Here is a 20,146-nt window from a genome sequence, read left to right on the forward strand (position 1 = left end):
GGTTAATCTCAATTCTATCCATTATCACTCCCCCTCTTCCCCCATCCCCTCTCACACCCACCCTGTTGTGTTGTGTGTGACACTTTGCTGTCCTAACTCATTAATTCAAAGCCTTTGGGAGCCATTGAGTGTTGGGAGATGCCAAACAGGGTTAACAGCAGCACATCTCTTACCCTGACACACGCTCACATGTGCTAATGGTTGCTTTGTTTTGTGTGTGAGTGTGTGTGATTGGAAATGGAGCACTTCAGAGATGTCATTAGGCTGCCGTGCTGCTCATGTGAAAGCCATAATTATTCCTTAGATGATAATTATTGATTTGTCGGCGTTTTAAATACCCATTGATCTACAGGTTTCTCTTGATGAGCGGGGTTCCCCGTCGGCCGCGGCAACCGGAGGACCTGAGAAGACGCTCGAGCGGAGCTGCTCGCTCCAGCGGTCCGACTCGAATTTCTGATGTTTGCTTTTCTTTGCAGGTACTTCATCGATCGGCACACGGATCTGGAGAGGCAGTTCAACATCAACGTGGACGACGGGAACATCACGCTGGCCAAGCCGCTGGACCGGGAGACGGACATGTGGCACAACATCACAGTAACCGCTACAGAAGTCAGTAAGTAGGGGCGGGCGGGGCGAGTCCTGGTGCCACACAAAGCTGTTACTTAGCTGCTGAAGGAGGGCTGTGTACTTCCAAACGCTTTGAAATAATATCTGACGAAAATGTTCTGCAAATTTATCCCACTTAAAGTGATATTTAAAGTTTTCTTTTTTAAGGGTAGTTATGTGAAATTATTTTTGGAAATAGTTTTATGTGTAGGAAAAGGATGAGGAGTCGATCCACCAGATCAGCTGCATCAGAGTAGAGAGAAAGAACAATAGAGAGAATACAAGAGAACACTGTAACAGTCTGCTGCTACGCCTGCAGAAAGAGAGAAAAAAATGTAAACTCATTTGAGGTTATCGGTTAGATTAGAGGTTGAGCAAACCTGACCATGTTCACTGTCCACATTAGTCCACATTATTGAATTTTCCCTTTGAAACCCATTTAAAAATATGTGGAGAAAAACTAAAAGTTTACAATTAAAAAACAAAAAAGAAAACCTTGCCCTGTGGATGGGACCGAAGTCCAAATCAGCCAAGGTTTTATTCAGATTAGCTCATGAGGCAGATTGATGCTGTGTTCACCTGCTTAGCTTGTTAGCTTTCCTCCACTTTGAGGATGCATTTACATTGGCAAAAAGGTTTTTTACTGCATTAAAAAAACTATTACTGATAACTTCACAGAACCGCACTACAAATGCAGAGCTGTATGTTTAATCTACTTTTATTTTCAAATAATTATATCCTAATATCTAACATTAGCTTAGACTTTATAAAAAAATATATCCTTTTGTATCAAATGCTAACTTGATGTACCTCTATGGAAAAAGTTGTCTTACTGAAAAATGAGCATCTTATTTTCAGTTACAGTTATCTTACATAATAAACCACAACTGATGACAGTTTCTCACTGATTGAAAGGTCCAACAGCAAAAGGTTGACAATAAAGTCAGTGGGAGATGAAGTACTGCATCAAGTCTAAAGTAAAGAGTAATGAAAAATCAATGGGCAAATAAATGAATACAAGAAGACCTTATTATTTAAGGCGTTGAAACAAGAATTAGTTTTTAAGTTTAGGGTTCATTTTGAATTAGTTACTCTTCGAAGGTGAACAAATATAAAACATGCTTTAAGTGTTTATTTGTAACTGTAGATGTTAAAGTAGGAATATATTCTACTCTATGTTCCTAATTATTTTGTAAAAACAAGCTAAAAGTGTTTCTCATCCCGTTGTCCGATCTGCAAGTCAGCAATTAGACACACATCGGCATGCAAGATTTAAAAAAACAGACAGAGCATGTTCTCTCCTCTTTCTTTTCTTTTTTTTTTCGGAACTCTTCTCAGCTAAAGGAACCGCTGACCTACTACTGGAAATCCTCCGTTAAACAGTTTAACCGCTCCGGGAGCACGGCACAAACAATTAGCCCGTGACTCCGCAGAGGCATTAAACGCGTTAATTTGCTGAGTTTTGATTGAATTAAACGGCCCAGCGCTCAATTTGTGGAAGTGCAATAACATTAAGACATATCAAATAGACTGTTTTAAAGACATGCTCCAGAGTGGATTGCTCCAAACGCCAGGCATCCATTACAGATTAAAGAACATCTGCGAAGCACAAAAAAAGTCACTGACGATGTAGAAAATCTTGCCGGCAGAGCTACAAACAGCTTCAACCGTACGCAAGGCTTTATTTGCATACAGATTGTTTCAGGGGGGCTGTATGATGTGATAAAGCTTAATGTACCCCTTTAAGCTATTGGGATAGAAATTGACTCAGCTTGTAACTTTTCTGTCTGCTTCTGCCGTATCTCTCCCTTGCTTCTCGTTCTGGTCCCGTCCCGTTCTTCCTTTAATCAAAGGAAACACTCGTTAATTGTTGGAATAAATCAAAGCCCCAAACACTGTCACAATGTTTCTGGCCGTGGAGTTAAAGACGAATTCCCCGCAATCGACGCGGCGCCCCCTTTTTGAGCGAGCCGAATGTGTTTCACTCGATAAGCCCCCGTCCTCTTGTCACGTTGTAAACTCCCCCCACCCGTTCCCTCTGTACACTGCAGGCATGTCTTCATGCCCCTTGGCAAAGTAACTGTGGCTTGAGATAGTGGCATCTCTAAAAGCACCTAATAGGAATTTGCCAAAATGAATACGGCGGTTTTGCTATTCTTCACGCTCGGAGAGTAGAAGGCGGTGTCTCCTCTGGCGTGAAAGGGAATAGATGTGTTTCCCCGGCTCTGTCCCGGTGCCATTTGCCACCCAAACTGAGGCTCGTTCTGCCGCCTCGCACCAGTTGACGTCTGACTAATCAGATTCTATTCCCTGTCTGCTTGAGGGAGGGTTGAGAGGGGGTGGGTGGGGATTGGGTCCCCTCCTCTCTCTCCACTTTAATCCATCTATCACTGTCTATCCGACTGTCAGTTTCCACTCACCTCCCTGTTTACCTCTTTTTCAATTTGCCTTCCAGATAGGCGGAGGGCCTCGACTTTCAAGGGCCCCTGCTCTCCACTTTGGTTTCATTCGTTTGTTGAAAGACAGGAAATGCAGATAAAATCGACTAATCCCAGGTTTCCTCCAACTGCAATTGTATTAATGCAGTGTGTGTGGCAACATGTTCATGGCTGTCTCCTTTTTCGCCAAAAGTGATGTTTAGCAAAAAAAAAAAGAAAAGATGTTTGTGGTAATTAGCAGCTCTACAGAAGCTAATATCTACAGTCTTTCTTATTTCCACTGTTGGGGATACAGCCAATCAGCATCAAGGAAAATGAATGGTCCTTCTGGATTGGCTGAGTACCAAATGCCAGCCAATAGTGTGCGATGGAGTACTGCACCTAGAAATGTCAGCTTCATTTGTTGTATTTTCTTTTAAGTACTTTGCAGAACATGAGCAAAAACTTACAAATAGGTGAGATTTTCACAAACAGTTTAAAGTTACTGTCACAGAAACTCTGTGAATAGGTGAATCTGTGAATACTGAACCATGAATAGGCGGGGGGTCTACTGTACTTATAGTACAGGTCATTATGTGAAACCATTCATATGTAAGTGCTAAAGAAATGAAGAAAAAAACTGATAAAAATGAATGTTGAATGTTCCAAATATGGCTCTTCAGCATGGTAGTATGTCATGGTAGATGCAGGCTGTGTAGTTTTTGTAGAAGTGTTTTTTAATATACTTACGACACTTTATTTTCCTATGTTAACAATTACTGCTGCTGATGTACATTTTGGAGCTGCTCTTCTAGTTTATACCAAGCTTGATTAGGCAGAAATAAAACACCCGCAATGCCTCCACTTGTGTGTGTTGCCAGTTATAAATCTGCCAAACTGAATCATTTACAGAGCCGTAGGTGGTCTGCATGTGTACCAAATGATTTCCATTTGATAAGTTTCCTTTGGGGTACCTGTACCTGTGTCTGCATGGCAGACAGAGATGTCATCAGGTTCTGTAATGCTCGGTGATGTGATAGTCCTCCCTCGGTGTGATCCATCTTGGTGACAATAATCTGTTCTATAGACACTATGCCCACTGTGACATTTGTGCTCCCCTCATGGTGTGTAACTATCAAACCCTGTCAAGTCCTGGTAATGCAGTCTATTGTTACTATGTGAAATTCTCTGGTATAGTGAACAAATGCACCAGCAGCACCCTAATAGTACTATAGGATGTAGAGTATTATAGTAGTAAAATATACTGACTTAATATTTTATCTATATACTGACTCAACAGTTTGTTCAAATTCACCCAGTTTTTTTTTTTTTTTTTAAATAGAGAGATGCGCGGAGGTTGTTGGTTGATTTCTGATCTCCGGGTTTTGTAAAGCTTTGAACTGCTGATTCCAATTTCTATTTAAGAGCTATAATTAAACAGCGCTCAACATCTTTTATCCAGCCTGGGTAAGAGGTCATTAATTTTTTATTTGAGAAGCAGAGACGATGTCTGACTGTGCATGTGAGGGAGCAGTAGCTGTGAGGCAGACGAAATGATTCAGAGTTGACATTTGAAACTGTTTTTAGCGTCTGGAATTTGTGATTAGCCTGATAGCTTTATTCCTCAAAGAGGACACATGTAAACTCAAAGATTTCCAAAGCACTGCCAGCTTTTCTAAAGCTCTACTTTCTATAACAGGGAGAGGTTGAAAGGAACAACAACAACAAAAAAGCTAAACCTCTAAAATCAACGTTAGAGGTTTAGTTTGGCTAGCATTTATGGAATTGCGTCCAGGATCAATTAGCTCATTCATCGAATTAACAAAACATCCCAAGAGTGGGCACAAATAGTTGATGTGTGGCAGACGGTTCTTTTTCACACCAAAAAACATCCAAAAAGGAAAGGTGCAACGTGACGAGTACCTGCTAATATCAAGCTCTCTGTTGTAGCAGGATGAATAACCAGCTAGACCACTGCCTTTTAAAAGGAAGCTGTACTTCATCCTTCTTCTGTTTTAAACACCCTACTGGTGCTGAAAATAGCTCAAATTGATTCTTCCTGACGTAGCAGCCACCACATTAAACAGGGTTATGGGCTAGCGCAACATGGTAGCTCTTAGCTATATAAGCTAATGAGACAAAGATAGCATTTTTTTTAGTTTCTGGTTAGAAAACCGCATTGATCAAGCTAAAAACATTGGATTCCAGTAACTACAATGTTTATCAAGGATCTTCAAAAAGTTTGTTTGTTTAAATATTGCATTAATTAAAATAGACATTAGCATGCTTATGGCCTGTGGGTGGGACTTAAGAACATTAGCTGTCTTTTTGAGGAAGGGATGAGGCAGGGAGATTTTTTTCTTTTTTGCAATGCTCTTTCTGTTGTACTTTACTAGAAATCTAAGATTCTTGAGATTCCAGGGATGTATGCCAATACATGATACAATCTTAACAGTAGACAAAGTTGATGCATTTGTGAAAACACTTGGAAACGCAAAATCCGCGTTTCCAAGCGTTTCAACTCATCACTTGAAGCCTCATATCATTGACAGAACAGAGCAACCTTTTATTAAAATGATAGTTTTACATCCACAAGGGCCTAATTAATGTACTGTAATAAAATAGTTTGTCCCCGGCAAGTTTTACATCCACAATCCAATATAATTTGCCTCTGAAAACTTTCTCTATTTCAACTCAAAGTCCTTTAGTAAGCTCGGTTTTTTGTTTATTTTGTTTTGTTTTTGTGGGTTTTCTTGTGTTAATGGTAAAAATTGCTGAAACTTTAAATGAAAAAAAATCAGCTTAGCACCTATATGCAAGTCAATTGTAATAACTGCTGTGTACAAACATTAATTCAGACAAAAGGGTAAAAAAAATATCAACAAAATAATTGAACTCAAAGAAGTTTCATTGGCTCCAGTGGGGGAAACTTTCTTTTGGGGTTATAGAATAATTAACTGCTTGAAAAGTTGCCAATTGCTCCACTGATGAATAAATAAATTCACGGGGCCTCTTGAAAGCGACTGTCAGTTATCAGTGATGAATATTTCCTCTCGAAACCTCATCTGATTAAATGGCCTTTTCTTGTTTTTTTTTGTTTTTTTTCTCCAGACTTGAGTTACAAATGGCTCCTTAATATGCATGATTTTACTCCTCATGTTTTAAACATCATAGTGTACAGGGGATTCTCTAAAACCATTTTAAAATCTGATGCCCGCTTGTTTTATTTTATTTTTTATTTTTTGCTTTTCGCATCGTTTGTATTTGCTGAAACGGAGATGGATTGTCTCGTCCTTCGTTCTCCCAGAAGCCGGGGAAAAGAACAAACGAAGACAAAGCAAATAAAAACAAATTAAAACCAGGTTGCGGAATTCATGCAGCCGAATTTCACGCGGAGCCTTGTTTGTGTGAAGCCTCTTTTTTCCGATTCCTGCTTATTCACTACTACTTTTCCTCTACTCTCTCCCTCTTTTCATCCTCCCTCCCTTCCCATCCATCTGTCTATTGAACCATAATAGGAAACCACAGTCAGATATCAAGAGCAATTGTGGCCATCAGAGTAATGGACATTAACGACAATGCCCCTGAGTTTGCCACTGAATACGAGGCCTATCTGTGCGAAAATGGGAAACCTGGACAGGTAAGGAAAGAAATGACTCATTCATCAAAGCAGCGATCTATCACTTTCCTACTCTCTGTCCTTTTTCCTTTTCTCCCTCTCCTCCCCTGTAATGATTGGCCACAATGAATTATAGCCTATTTATTTCACTGGGAAACCACAGAGGTGGGAGTACAGACCTTTTCTCTCTGAAACAGGCCTCCGTCGACACGGCGGACACCGAGCGAACGGAAAATGAGCGCAGTCAGGATTGATCAGAGGGGATCATAATTCTAGACTGTCTTTCATGTCTTCCTCCAGATGGCACAATGCTTTCCCCAGCCAAAAAAAAAATAAAAAATCCTGGACAAGTACTTAGTATTCTCCTTCTCATCAATCGCCCTCATTCAGAGCAACTGTGTACGTACAATAGGGAGCTTTATTCAAAGGGTGAAGAAGAGGGGGAAGAAAAGGAAGCAGAGAAAAAGAGAAACTGTCCTGCAGGTCCCGAATTTAAATTTCCAATCAATCATCGGGACGTACAACCTGGGAAGACCCGTGAGGACAGATTAACAGATAGGTCCAGGAGCCTGAAAGTGTGTCAAACTGGAAAGGAGCTCACTGATAATACAGGAATACGCAGTAGGAGTGCAGCCATACATTCAGCTCATGAGAAAAGACGACATCGGGTTCACAGAGTGGGATTTGTGAAATATTTCTGGGGCCAGAGAAAACCCAAAGCTAATCCCTGTTTTCTGTTTTGCCATGTAGGCTGGCATATTAAAAAAATAAAAATGAATTATGTGGAGGTAAATGTGAGAAAATGCAGGAGGTTTCATGGAAATGTCACATAATGTCTGTAAACTATGGCTGCGTTTTAGTTCACTATATTGTTGAGCAAATTGATGTTTACAAAATAAATTAGGAAAAAGTTCTGGGGATATGATGAGGTGGTTTTTTTTTTTTTGGTTTTTGTCAAAACCTGTTTATTTTGCAAAACTGCTATGGAAACTATTTTTTAGCAACAAACAATTTAGATAATCAACAAGGAGGCGTTGCCACTGGCACAAACCACAAAGAAGATGACAGTAGGAAGTAGTTGGAGGGTGATGGAGGAGGCATGTTTTTAATGCCTTACTGAGTGAACAAACTTATTCATGTCTGATTTTAGTTCCGTTTCTTATTTCATTCAAACACCACAATTGTGAAATTGTTTTGTCTTTTTTGACATTAGCACCTTCAGGTTTGAGCTGCTCCACTTCTGAATTGTGCATTTATATTGTGATCAAGGGTTCAAACTGTTTTATTTCTTCTTTTGCTGTGACTTCACTGTTTAGTTTATGTACATTTTCAACATTGGCCCGGTCTTCTTGGAATGAATGAAAAGTTTTAGGGGATTTTTTAATACTTTTAATGTCTAACTTTACAAACATTTCTTTAGTATTTGGCAGGTATTTCTTTTTAAGCTGCATAAAACATTTTTTGGGTATCCTTTCACAATCTTCTACTAGTTTACCATTTCTCCTGACATAGAGGGTCTCTTTTTTTAAAGGTTTTATTGGTTCTATTGTGGTCCAGCTCTACCCTTTAATATTCTAAGAAACTGATATCAGGTCTTTGTGATGGCCTTTGTTATCTTTATACACCTTGCAAATATTTTTTCATCATGTGTTTGGAAGATTTTGTTTTGCTCCGAAATTTTAATGTCCTTCCTGGTTTCTTAAGATGTTGCTTCAATACTTCCACCTGATGTTCCTTTTCTTATGATACTGTGTATTAAACAGGTTTATTTGTCTTTTTAAAGAGTGTAAGTAAGTCCATAATCGGTTCCAATTATGGACCAACATAATTTCATCAGAATGAGTAGGCTGTGTTCTCTAATGGCTTTGCCCCGTCTGCTTTGTGTATCCTCTCGTCTTGTTTTCAACACAGGTGATTCACACCGTCAGCGCCGTAGACAAAGACGACCCGAGCCAGGGTCACAGATTCGACTACCGCCTGGTCCAAGAGATGCAGAGCAACCCCAACTTCACCATCAAACACAACCAAGGTGAGGAAAACCAAATCAGCCTCCTGGAAATCAGCTGTTTCAGTGGGAGAACGACCGAATTGTCTCTGAGTTCTCCCTCCCTTCACCCCCCATCTCCCGCCTACAAGTCTTGTCTCTTGCCCACGGCGTATTAACCGTACCACAGATGAAATCTGGTGGATCAGTGTAGCTCACAATTAGCAGATGTGAAATTGTTTGGACACCAGCTTCTCGTTCACTCCCCAGTGCATTTTGAGGCAAACTAAATGAGTGGGATCCAAATGGCTTTCTGTGGCAGTCTTGCAGCTCAATGTAGAGTGACATCCTAGGAGCCGTTTCACGGCAGATGGTGCTACATTTATTTGCTAAATATTCTGATTGCTTTATGTGCCATTTTCTCTCGTCTTAATTCCATTCCTCCTTTTTCTGCTTTTGTTTTTTTTTTTTTCTCTTCCACTACTGGTTCTGAACAGGCTGTGTTCCAAATGACGTTGTGTAATGTCTCAGCTCGGGGCAAAAAAAAAAAAAAAAACCCTCTTCATATGGTACTGGCCTTCTGTTTGGTTGCAGAAGCTGCAGGCTAATTTACAGCAACCTCTCTCAGATGGAGGAAAGTACATAGAAATCAGGTCATAAAGTGGACTCACTGTCTTCTGTCTGAAATAAAAACCTCTTACTTTGTAATAGGTACTCAGTGGGCAGGAGCATGGCATCAGGGTAATCACAGGAAGCATAAAAATAGCCAGTGAAAAGCATATCACTCTTTTTCTAGCATATCAAGCAGCGGCAACTAAAGTGAGGCACAAACCAGATCCATTTTTCTTGTCGTGTGCAAATATCCAGAAAAAAAGACTTGAGTTCTGTTCCTGTGAGTCTGCGGTGTATAAAACAGAAAGGGTCGCAGGTTGCATTTGAAGTATTATAATTTCTGATCTTTTATAGCTTCTCACCAATTAATTGTTTGTTTTAGCATTTTATCATGTTTCAACCGCAAACTTCAATGTATTCTAATAGTTAGGATTTAGGACAGATTAAATCAAAGTAGTGTGCAATTCTGAGGTAGCTTTCGCAAATAAAAGTATGATGCATTTATATTCAAGCCCTATTACTCTAATGCTTCTCATTAAATTCCAGTGCAACTAATTCCCTTCAGACATCACCTAAGTAGTAACTGGAAGTAGCATGGGTGTAATTAAAAGTCAGCTGTTTTGGGAAAACTTCAGAGGTTTTGTTAGAGAACAACCTCCATCATAAACTACCTCTCCATGGGCATGGCTTCAACCCATTCTTCCCCAGTCATTCCCGGCCAGATTTGTCTGCATTTCCAGATCCTGAGTGGTTCTTCGAAGTCTTTTGGAACCACGTCAGGGGTGGTACAGGCCGGACATAACGGGGTGTTGATTTACGTCAATAAATACATCCCAACCGCCATTTTCAATTTCAATTTGTGACAAGACTGTAATAGCTGGCAAGATGGCAAACTACAAACATATATTTCTATGGTCAGACCTTAAGATCCAAACATTTTTAATCAGTCGTGATAGAAGAGTGCAAACAGCATCAACTGAATGGGGCAACCCACCATGAATGAATATACAGAGATTTCAGAGAACATGCACAGCCAAGGATACAAGCAGCAAGATGACAACCATAGAGCATTGACCACATCTCCTGGACCGCTCATGTAGTGTGGAAGACTCAGTTCAGACCAATGGAGACTCAACCAGTTTGACTGGAACTGCACCACACATTAGCAGGCTAGAGTGAGACATGGCAATGGAGAAGGGTCTGTAGAGTCCAACGAACACAGCAGGGCATGTCAGGGAGAAAGTCATGGAGAGATTTGAAGTAGGGCTAGGTTCTGAACCAATGTCTCCATCTCACATAGAAATGGAAAGATTATTGCCCAACTCGAAGCCTACCTAGATCTGGCCATCCACCAATAAACAGGCCAGAGAAGCAGCCAAGAGACAGTCGGTAAAGGAGCTACAGGACAATACGAACCCTGTTGGAGGCTTCAACAATCTTCACTTTAGAGGACGGCAATGACCCTAACCAGAGCTTGGGAATGGTTTATGACAAATCATTTATCCCAGTCAAAGCCCAGACCTGAATCCACTGGCAGAATCTGAGGCACAACTTGAAAAGTGATGTTTAGTGACTGCTCTCCATTCAATCTGACTGAGCTTGTAATGTTTTACAAAGATTTCCATCTCTAGATCACGACGCTTACAGAGACATACCCCAAACAACTCGTAGTTGGAATTGCAGTAAAATGTGATTTAACAAAGTTTTGACTCTGATGTGTTGAATCCAAGGGCACACCACACTTTTATGTCTTTTATGTTGGGGAAAAAAACCCTCAAAAACATGCATCATTTTCCTTCCACTTCCACAATTATGCACTACTTTGTGCTGATCCATCACATGAAATCCCATTACAGCTCTCGATCTCTGTGGTTTCCGCTATGACGAGCAACAATTTCAAGGCGCATGAATATTTTTCAAAGCATTGTAGTCCATAAAAAAATTTTCCCCGCCGCAAACGAAAGAACAGGCTTGCATTAGACCGAACAACAAAACGGCTTCATTTCCCCCTCCGACTTTCCTAAAGCCACAGTAAATGTGTTGTGTTGCGATTCAACTCGATGCAGCGCATCAACACACCACACCACACTACACCTGCCACTTGTATATAATATTGTTAATTCCAAACAGAGAAAAGGAGCCCGTTGCACCGTATCCCCCTGCACTCCAGTGGCTATTTCTATCTGAACAGGCAGCTGTGGGAGACACTTGAGTGAAGAGCATGAGGGCCTCTGTCAGCCTCTGTACGTGGCTTTTGTTTGCGATGATGAATCTAATTGTAGGGTTTACACAGTGAAGAGGTTAAGGGTTGTCAGCCAACGGGAAAATAGCTAAGATTCCGAGTAGCTGAAAACAAGATGCTGTATACTTTGAATCGGCGTTCTCTGGTTAGGAAAGAACTCAAAAACATTGCCGTTGTAAGAAACAAAACCGGCAAAAACCATCAGGAAAAAGGCAAGGATGCAAAAAATTCTAATTTATATGACAAGATAGCCAATTATTGAGGGTTTAAGATGTTTTCCTGCAACTTTCAATACACAGTAGTTCTGTAGATACATTCGCAAGAAGGAATTTAAGACATTCTGTAGTTTAACCAATGGAAGATATAGTATTTTAATTTAAAGCACTAATGGTTCCTGTATCTGTAGTGTTAGTTTCCTTTAGTTGAGTGGTGGAAGCAGCACACCGGGGACTGGAAGGTACTGGGTCAGTGGGTCAGTCTTACACTTTCTTTTTTTTTTTTTTTTTCAAAATTGATTTAATTCAATTATATATTTTTTTTTAAACTGAAAATCAAACTTTTAAATCAAATGTCATCTCTAAGTGAGTTTATATATATATATATATATATATATATATATATATATATATATATACACACACACACACACACACATCTTTTTTGGAGCTGAATATTAGTTAGTCTTAAATATTTGCTTTTTATTTTATTAGACAGAATAGTAACAGTGCATGATTTTTTTTAAATACACACTATCATGAATTATTGTCCTTTACGTCCTGGATTTATTTACAGTTATACATACTTAAAAATGTGGGGTTTTTGCTATTAAAGAGGTTCTAAATGAAGCAGAGATTATTATTTTCCCTTTAGCAAGTAATATAAATATGAATTGTCACATAATTACTCATAAACTAACCTCTAGTTAACACTAAAGTGCCCCCATATATCTCATTATGTGTAGAATATGCACCAACAGGCGTTACATGTTAAATAACTTTGTTATATTTTCAGTCAGATTTTGATTTCTATTGAGAATATTTCACTTCTTGTTGCTTTAGAATAATTATTTTTTCACAATTTCATATAATTTGTATGAATTGACCACTTGTGAATTAACTGGGACAAAAGCACGTCCCATTGTGACCTTTAAGCAAAAACTAAGTATGGAAGTGCTTCAAAGTCAAAATTAGTTTTAAAAATAAACCTTTCCTCGCTCTTCATTTTCTTTAAATTGTAATCCAATTAAGTCATACTTTCTTTTTTTTTTTTTTTTGCGTCATCGTATGATGTATTGTGTTGGATATTTTTACTTGGTGTCACTTTTGCTGCCACGTTGAGCTTTTTATAGCTGAAATCTTAATCTGAACGGAGTTCTGCTTTTAACTTTCAAGGTGCGCCGTGTTCATTTGAACCTTATGTGCTCGGAGAATGAACACCGTTTTTGTGGCCTTTTATGTGAAAGAAGAGTAAAAAGCAGCGTTCTTGTAAGAGCATTGTGTTTTGAAGGTAACCTACACAACTCCGTCTGCGGCTGAGCTGACAGGCAGGAGATGCTTCGTTCTATTTTTACAAACAGTATTTAACAAAGACGATGGGGATGACCTGTATACCGGGACGCACCCTAACAGTTTACCGGGATATAGTTTATCCGTGCCTGCTGTGTGTGGAGTGCTGAGCGGTTAAAATGAAGTAGGGCATGCTGGCGCTCACAAAGCAGAGTGTACCACTCAGTGGCAGCACTTGTAAGAAAATAAATCCGAACATATGTTCACATCAATTACAGATTGTGTAAAAGCAAGTGATGCTATCATGAAGCGTTTCATCTTTTGATTGAGTTCTTTCTGTCAATGCAAAACTTCCATCACGGCTCTGGGTTTTTTTTTCCTCTCCTCTCCATGACGAGTCCCTGTGATTTCCATCCTCCTTCTTCGGCACGCCCTCGAGCGACGAGGCAAAGGTTAGACTATCAGACATCTTGTAGGTTTTCAATAAGATCGCCAGGAGTGGATTCTTGTGGGAATGCAAGTGTTTGATAATGTGAGCCGGGTAAGAAGTGCCAGCTAATGAGCAGACAGCTTCACAGGAGTGTCATCAAAGAGCAGCTGGCACCTTTCTGGGTCGACATGTGCCACCGTCTCTTCTCCGCCGGCGTCGCCCGCCGCCGTCCCGCCATCGACGCCGACAGCTTTCGAAGAGCAGGAGGAGCACCGTGCTCGGGCGTCACCTTCCTACGATTGAATTTCAGACAATTCCTCAAACGAGAAGCGAGAACAAAGAAGAATGGCGCAATAAAATGTGAGACATTCTTAAAAGCCTGGTGACGGTGGATGTGAAATTAGTTTACCCTCGCTCGCCACTGATTCTTCACACCGTTTGAGAGCGGGATTGGAATCTGGGATTTTCACACATCCTTATCTGAAAATGAATTTCTAAATTCACCCGTTCTCTCTCTCTCCCTCTTTGACAGACAACTCGATCAGTGTTGTCGCTAAGCACGATAGCTTCCGGCGACAGAAGCAGGAGATCTACTTCCTGCCAATTGTTGTGTCGGACCAAGGCCATCCGCCGATGAGCAGCACCAACACCCTGACCATCCGGGTCTGTGGGTGCAGCAGAGATTTAGTAGTCCAGTCCTGCAACGTGGAGGCCTACGTCCTCCCCATCGGTCTCAGTATGGGGGCGCTCATCGCCATCTTGGCTTGCATCATACTTTTGCTAGGTGATCTATTTCTGTTTTTATAAAGTGACGTTGATTTACATTTTCTTGTAAGTCGCCATCCCATTGAACTTGAGCTCTCTCCTTTGTCATGTCATACACACACACTCTGCTCTATTTTAAGGTGTTCCTTTTTAATTTTAGTAGTAGAGTACAAAAACAATCTGCTCATGTACTCAGCCACACATTCTATCATCAACTGGAGTATATCTCTATAAGCTTTGCACATTCACAGACTGATGTTTTTCATCTTCCTTCTTTGCAAAAAAGCAAAGTCAGATTTGATGGACAGCATTTCTTAAAGGGGCAGTATTATGTAAAATCATTGTTTTTTTTTTTAGCTTTACATCATGTTATAACATTATTATTCCTTCATCCAAAAAAATATCTGGAGTGTTACTTTGGTTCTTTCACGCATGTTTGAGAAATCCTTTAGTCTCCCATGGCAACCATTCGGCTGTGCAAAATGCCTGGGTGAACCTAGCCCCGCCTTTGAGGTGTTTCCAGCCCTCTTCCACTCAGCTCCTTCAGACTAGCCAGCAACAATTAGCAAACACCTGGTGGAACTTTGCATCAGTGGAGCTCATTATGCAATCTACTTTTCAGTTCAGTTCTGGTAAAAATGTTGTTAAGGAGTTGATAGAGAAGCCATGTTGTGATGACTTCCTGAAGTCAGAGTTTTAGAAAGAGCAGGAATTTTTAAAGAGACAGTCACCTAATTTCAAGGTGCAAAATTATTAAGTGAAATTTCTTTTGTCATATTTGATATATATTGCATTTTATAACAACTGAAGTTAACATAGTTCCTTCATTATGCTACAAAATGATTCTGTGTGGCTGAAAAATGACACTGCCCCTTTATGGTGTCAGAGTAAGCGAGGCTGAATACAACTACACGCCATGTTTTTCATCATTTTTTTCCACTTCACAGTCATCCACTACATTGTGTTGGTCCATCACAATAAATCCCAATAGAATCAATTCATTGAGTTTTATGATTTTCAAAACACATTGATACTTCACAAGGCTCTGTGTCTGTACAAATGCTTAGATTTGTGTTTGGGTAAAGCTTGACCAAGATTTCTTCCTTTCCTTTTTGTGTTCTCTTATTCCATTCCACCTCCTTTTTCGGACAGTAATAGTAGTACTATTTGTGACCTTGAGGAGACATAAGAACGAGCCCCTGATCATCAAGGACGACGAAGACGTGAGGGAGAACATCATCCGCTATGACGACGAAGGCGGTGGCGAGGAGGACACTGAGGCGTTTGACATCGCCACGCTGCAGAATCCTGATGGCATCAACGGCTACCTGCCGCGCAAGGACATCAAGCCAGACCTGCAGTTCATGCCCCGGGCGGGGCAGCACTCTGGCCCGAACGGCGTAGACGTGGACGAGTTCATCAACGTGCGTCTTCACGAAGCTGACAACGACCCGACAGCTCCACCGTACGACTCCATCCAGATCTACGGGTACGAGGGCCGGGGTTCGGTCGCCGGCTCCCTCAGCTCGCTGGAGACGGCGTCGTCGGACTCGGACCAGAACTATGACTATCTCAGAGAGTGGGGCCCGCGCTTCAGAAGACTTGGGGAGCTCTACTCTGTGGGCGAAAGCGACCGCGAAACCTGACCTTTGGTCTGTTAGGGAAGAAAAGGAAAGAAAAAAAAAAGACCTTTCTAAGTTTTTCTTTTTTTCTTCTTTTTTTTGCTTTCAACATATTTGTGTATTAAACACTAGGGTTTGCTGGCTCATAGAAACGTGTTTCAAAATAAAAATAAAAAACAAAACAAAAAAAAACATTAATAACAAAGAGCGACCACCTTTTTGTATTCTTTTTAGAGTGAGGTTTAGCAGTTGTCATCCACTATGTCAAGCGCAATGTACTTGTCGAGCCAAACAATGTCTTTATTAGGAGATTCTTGTGGAGTGTACCTTAGATTCAGTGTGGAGTGTCTAGCAGTACTTCGGGTGTTTGTCATTTGCTGTGACTGCAGGTAGCAGACAAAACCCTGGCATTTCTGGTAGTTACCAAACCGACGGTTGGTTCCGCGAAGATCGACCGGTCACCGTTACCCTATTCTCCTTGGACACCGAGCTGGACTACAGAAGCTGCAGTGGGACCATCTGGGTCTCCCAAAGGCCCCCTAGAGGAGAGATGAAGGGGCTGAAAAATGAAAAAGCAATACCTGGTCTACATAACAATGATGAATGTATGTAAGGTTTGGAAATCAAGCAAAAGGACTAACCAAGGATTGGCTTTAAGGTGAAATTGTCATAATTTGATATGTTCTCCGGTGACTTACATTTCTAGACTATCCGAAAGCCCCGGGAGGCTCGCTTTATACAACTCTTTGTATTTACATGCTACAGGTGTGGGTCGCAAGTGTTACTAGCCTATAAAATACTGACATAAAGACAAAAAACAGAAATGTAGAAACTTTTGAGGCCTTCTTTTTACAGAAGCAACATTAAATACAATTGTAATCTACTGTTTTTTGACAACAGACGTGTTGATTCTTCATTCCTGTTCTATCGGTTTTTGTATATCTGTTCTTAAGTCTTCATTTCTCCCCTTCTTCCCCCTGTGCGATTTGAAATGAGTGTGTTTAGATGATTTCTCATTCATTTTTTTGTTTTTGCGAAACACTTGATCACAGTTTAATAGCAGCCAAATCATATCATGAATTCTTGCAGGTGATGATTAGGCATTGGCTTTTTAACAAACGTACGCCGAGGTTCTGTGGCTTAAAAGTCTATTGGATCTGAAGGTTTTATTTGACTGTGCAGTAATTCAGTGCTGTCCTTCTCCCACATTTCAATACGCACTCCTGGCTGAAAGACCTTTGTCTCCTTTGACACATTGAACACATCAATGTTTTTCCTCTGTACTTTTGTTTCTGGTAGGACTACTTACGTGAAATTCAGACCAGATGTCAGTAACAACCCAAGACATACACATGGATCCACATGGATTAATTAGTTAACAAATTAATCCATGAATTAAATTGTATAATAGCACAAAATTGTACAGAAGAGAAATTAACCATGAAAAAGCTGCAAAAAGACACAAATCCAGGAAGTCGGATCAAATCTGTTAGTATTTAATAACAAATTGATGTGAACTGGTTGTTGTGCAAATTTATGTATTTTCTGAAGGTCTCCTACTGCCCTGTTACCAAAGATCAAAATGGCTAAAAAAAAACTAGCTCCTTATTTTATGTTTTACTGCTTTACTGTGTACAGAAGTTCTGGACACTTGACTATTGAGAAACGACCGGTTGCAATTACTAGGCTAGGACTAACTTATACTATTAGTACAAAACATGCTAATGGCATTGGTTACACACGTATTTCTAAGGATATAAATGCTCCTCCAAGTAGCATTGTGGCAACAATACAGCAGTGTGAGGAACAGTATATCCATCCATCCATCCATCCATCCATTTTCTTTACACCCTTGTCCCTTAGTGGGGTCGGGAGGGTTGCTGGTGCCTATCTCCAGCTAACATTCCGGGCGAGAGGCGGGGTCACCCTGGACTGGTCGCCAGTCTGTCGCAGAGGAACAATATATACAGTACATTAAATCAGCCTCAGCCTGGTGCTCTTGGCTATATTTATTATGGAGGAATGGGGAAAAAATACAACCAGGAAAGAGAACTGAAACCACCATGTTTGGTAAGAAAAAATTGCTGAAAGTCACTTCAAAAGTTTGCTACAGGACAACTGATGAAGTCAATGAAACACTTGAAGAATATAGCCTGGGTTAGTATTTTGAGCCCAAATTTATAATCTGTGAATGTCTTTGCACAGTCCCTGTTTGGAAAAGAAATGGGCCCTGTACAAATCCTAAACAAAACCAAACCAACAGTGAAGTCTGGAAGTGGGAATGTCGCCTTCGTTTAGCATATGGCACTGTCGGAAGTCAAATATTTAAAGGAAGGCTCAACAGAGAAATGTGCCAGAAACTGAAGATGCAATGAGAGTGGAATTTTAAACAACACATGGCCAAAGAAGCTGAATTAGTTTTAGAGAAAGTACAAGAATCACCAAGTCAATCATTCAACTTGAATCACTTTAGAAATATAATGAAACATCCAAACAAATGCAGGAGGCCCCCAGAAAGTTGAAAATGGTCTGTGTGGAAGTATAGGTCAAAATGACACCTGAGCAACACATGCAGCTAGTTTCGCCATAAAAGAGACATCATAAAGCTTTTATTACCAAAATATACTTTCCTAAAATACCACGTTCTCATATTTTGCATGCCTGAGTTCTCACCAGATTTCTCCCATAGTCCAAACATTTGACTGGTAGGTTAACTGGTCTTACACAATTGTTCTAAAGTATCTGTGTGCGTCTACGTTGGCCTGTGATGGACTGGCAACTTGTTCCTGGTTTTCTTTAGCCTCTCGCCCAACTGCAACTGGCGTTGGACAATGGATGGATGAATGTTCATTCATAGTATTCACCTTCTTTTGCATATTGATGATGCTTTCTTTGTTGCCCATGACAGATGAAACTTTAATGTCAGTAGTTCCTTTAGATTTACTGAGTTAAAATGTTGATGTGTTCTTATTGTCCCCACTCTCATACAGCAAACCATGCCTAGTGCTATACCATAAAACCATGAGTATTTCACTCAAAGTTATCGTATCGAGAATCTGACACCGGCCCATGCCTGGTGAGGAACTTACTGATAGTGATTAATAACACTGAGATGGTACTAATACATTTCTGACACATGCTGATTGAGAATAAAATTCAACCCAAGCCGCGTCCAAGGATACAACAAGTGAGCCTCTGAGCACAACAGTCCAATTAGGATCCAGGAGTGTGACTTTCTTCAAACATCAAACCTCATTTAGCAAACGCAGATCACATTAGCCCAAGAAAAATGAACACACTGATTGAGATTATGTGCATATTGTGCTCACACTGTATGATACCAATAAAAAATAAAAAAAAGTCTTGTTCTGTACATAGAGTTACTGCTAACGTCATTAGCTTTCAATGAGGTGGTAGGTTTTGTCTCTGCACGTTAGCTCTTGCACATAATGACAATTTCAATGGCACTACAGCTGCGTGCATACTCAGTTTGTACTGATACAGTATTCTGGCAGTTCTTAGTAGACGAAACAATATATATGGGATAGTTCTACATGCAGATCATATTTTCTACTGTGCTTTAATGCTTATAAATGTGTATGTTCAATTATTTACTCCCTGTACTGTAATCTAAGACACCCTGTATTGTTTCCTACTTTGTGAAATATATTTTTATAAATATTGCTGAATGTGTTGGATTCTTCATCTTTTTTCTTTTTGCCCTTCAGTTTCAGTTAATGGTCACCAATAATGAGTAGTCATCACGGTGAGTCTTGACAACTTCATGACTGTTGAACATGTACAGCTATGTAAAGTCGGTGTGCTTGGACTGATTGAATCTTGAGAATCTGCACACTGATCCGACTTGACGTGATAGGACAGTATGTAATTACCACTTCATTATGCCAGCTGTTAGTGGGTAGGAAAGTGAACGTAATGCTGCTTTATTTTGAGCTACTGTCTCAGATTGCTTAGGAATTCAATGCTGGTTTTGATAAAATGAAATCAAATTTATACCATACTGTGGTTTGTTGCATATGGGGCTGTAAAACATTAAAAAAAAGTAATCTTACAAATGCAGCGATAGGTACACCTCCTCTACTCCGCTAACAGCAAACCTAATATTTTGGTTAGCGCTATACATAACTTTAACATACTTAGGTTTGTCTATATACATTTTTTTAGATAAATTCTAAAGTGAAAATTTTCTTTAATGATTTTTGTAAAATTTTAGTCGAATAAAGTTGGACCAACTGTTAAAATTTTTTTCAAGTAGTTAGACTTTATATTTATTCTCCTATTTTGAAGTGAGTGGAAATTGTTTATGCAGCACTTCCTCTTCCT

At 40.1% G+C, this 20,146-nt stretch overlaps 1 protein-coding gene across 2 annotated transcripts in view; it reads left to right on the forward strand.

Moving 5' to 3' along the window:
* cdh8 (cadherin 8) overlaps positions 1–17,388 on the forward strand; it is a 146,778-nt gene extending 129,390 nt beyond the window's left edge. The window contains exons 8-12 of one of the 2 annotated variants that reach the window (XM_007560730.2): positions 477–613; positions 6,542–6,663; positions 8,554–8,671; positions 13,948–14,199; positions 15,333–17,388. In XM_007560730.2, coding sequence (XP_007560792.1) covers positions 477–613; positions 6,542–6,663; positions 8,554–8,671; positions 13,948–14,199; positions 15,333–15,826 — 1,123 coding nt within the window. In that variant the 3' untranslated portion in view covers positions 15,827–17,388. The remainder of the gene's footprint in view (positions 1–476; positions 614–6,541; positions 6,664–8,553; positions 8,672–13,947; positions 14,200–15,332) is intronic. The other variant, XM_007560731.2, reaches the window with a different exon arrangement.
* Positions 17,389–20,146: the final 2,758 nt, after the last annotated feature.

Source organism: Poecilia formosa, unplaced genomic scaffold (assembly GCF_000485575.1).
Source record: "Poecilia formosa unplaced genomic scaffold, Poecilia_formosa-5.1.2 Scaffold119, whole genome shotgun sequence".
Taxonomy (NCBI): Eukaryota; Metazoa; Chordata; class Actinopteri; order Cyprinodontiformes; family Poeciliidae; genus Poecilia; species Poecilia formosa.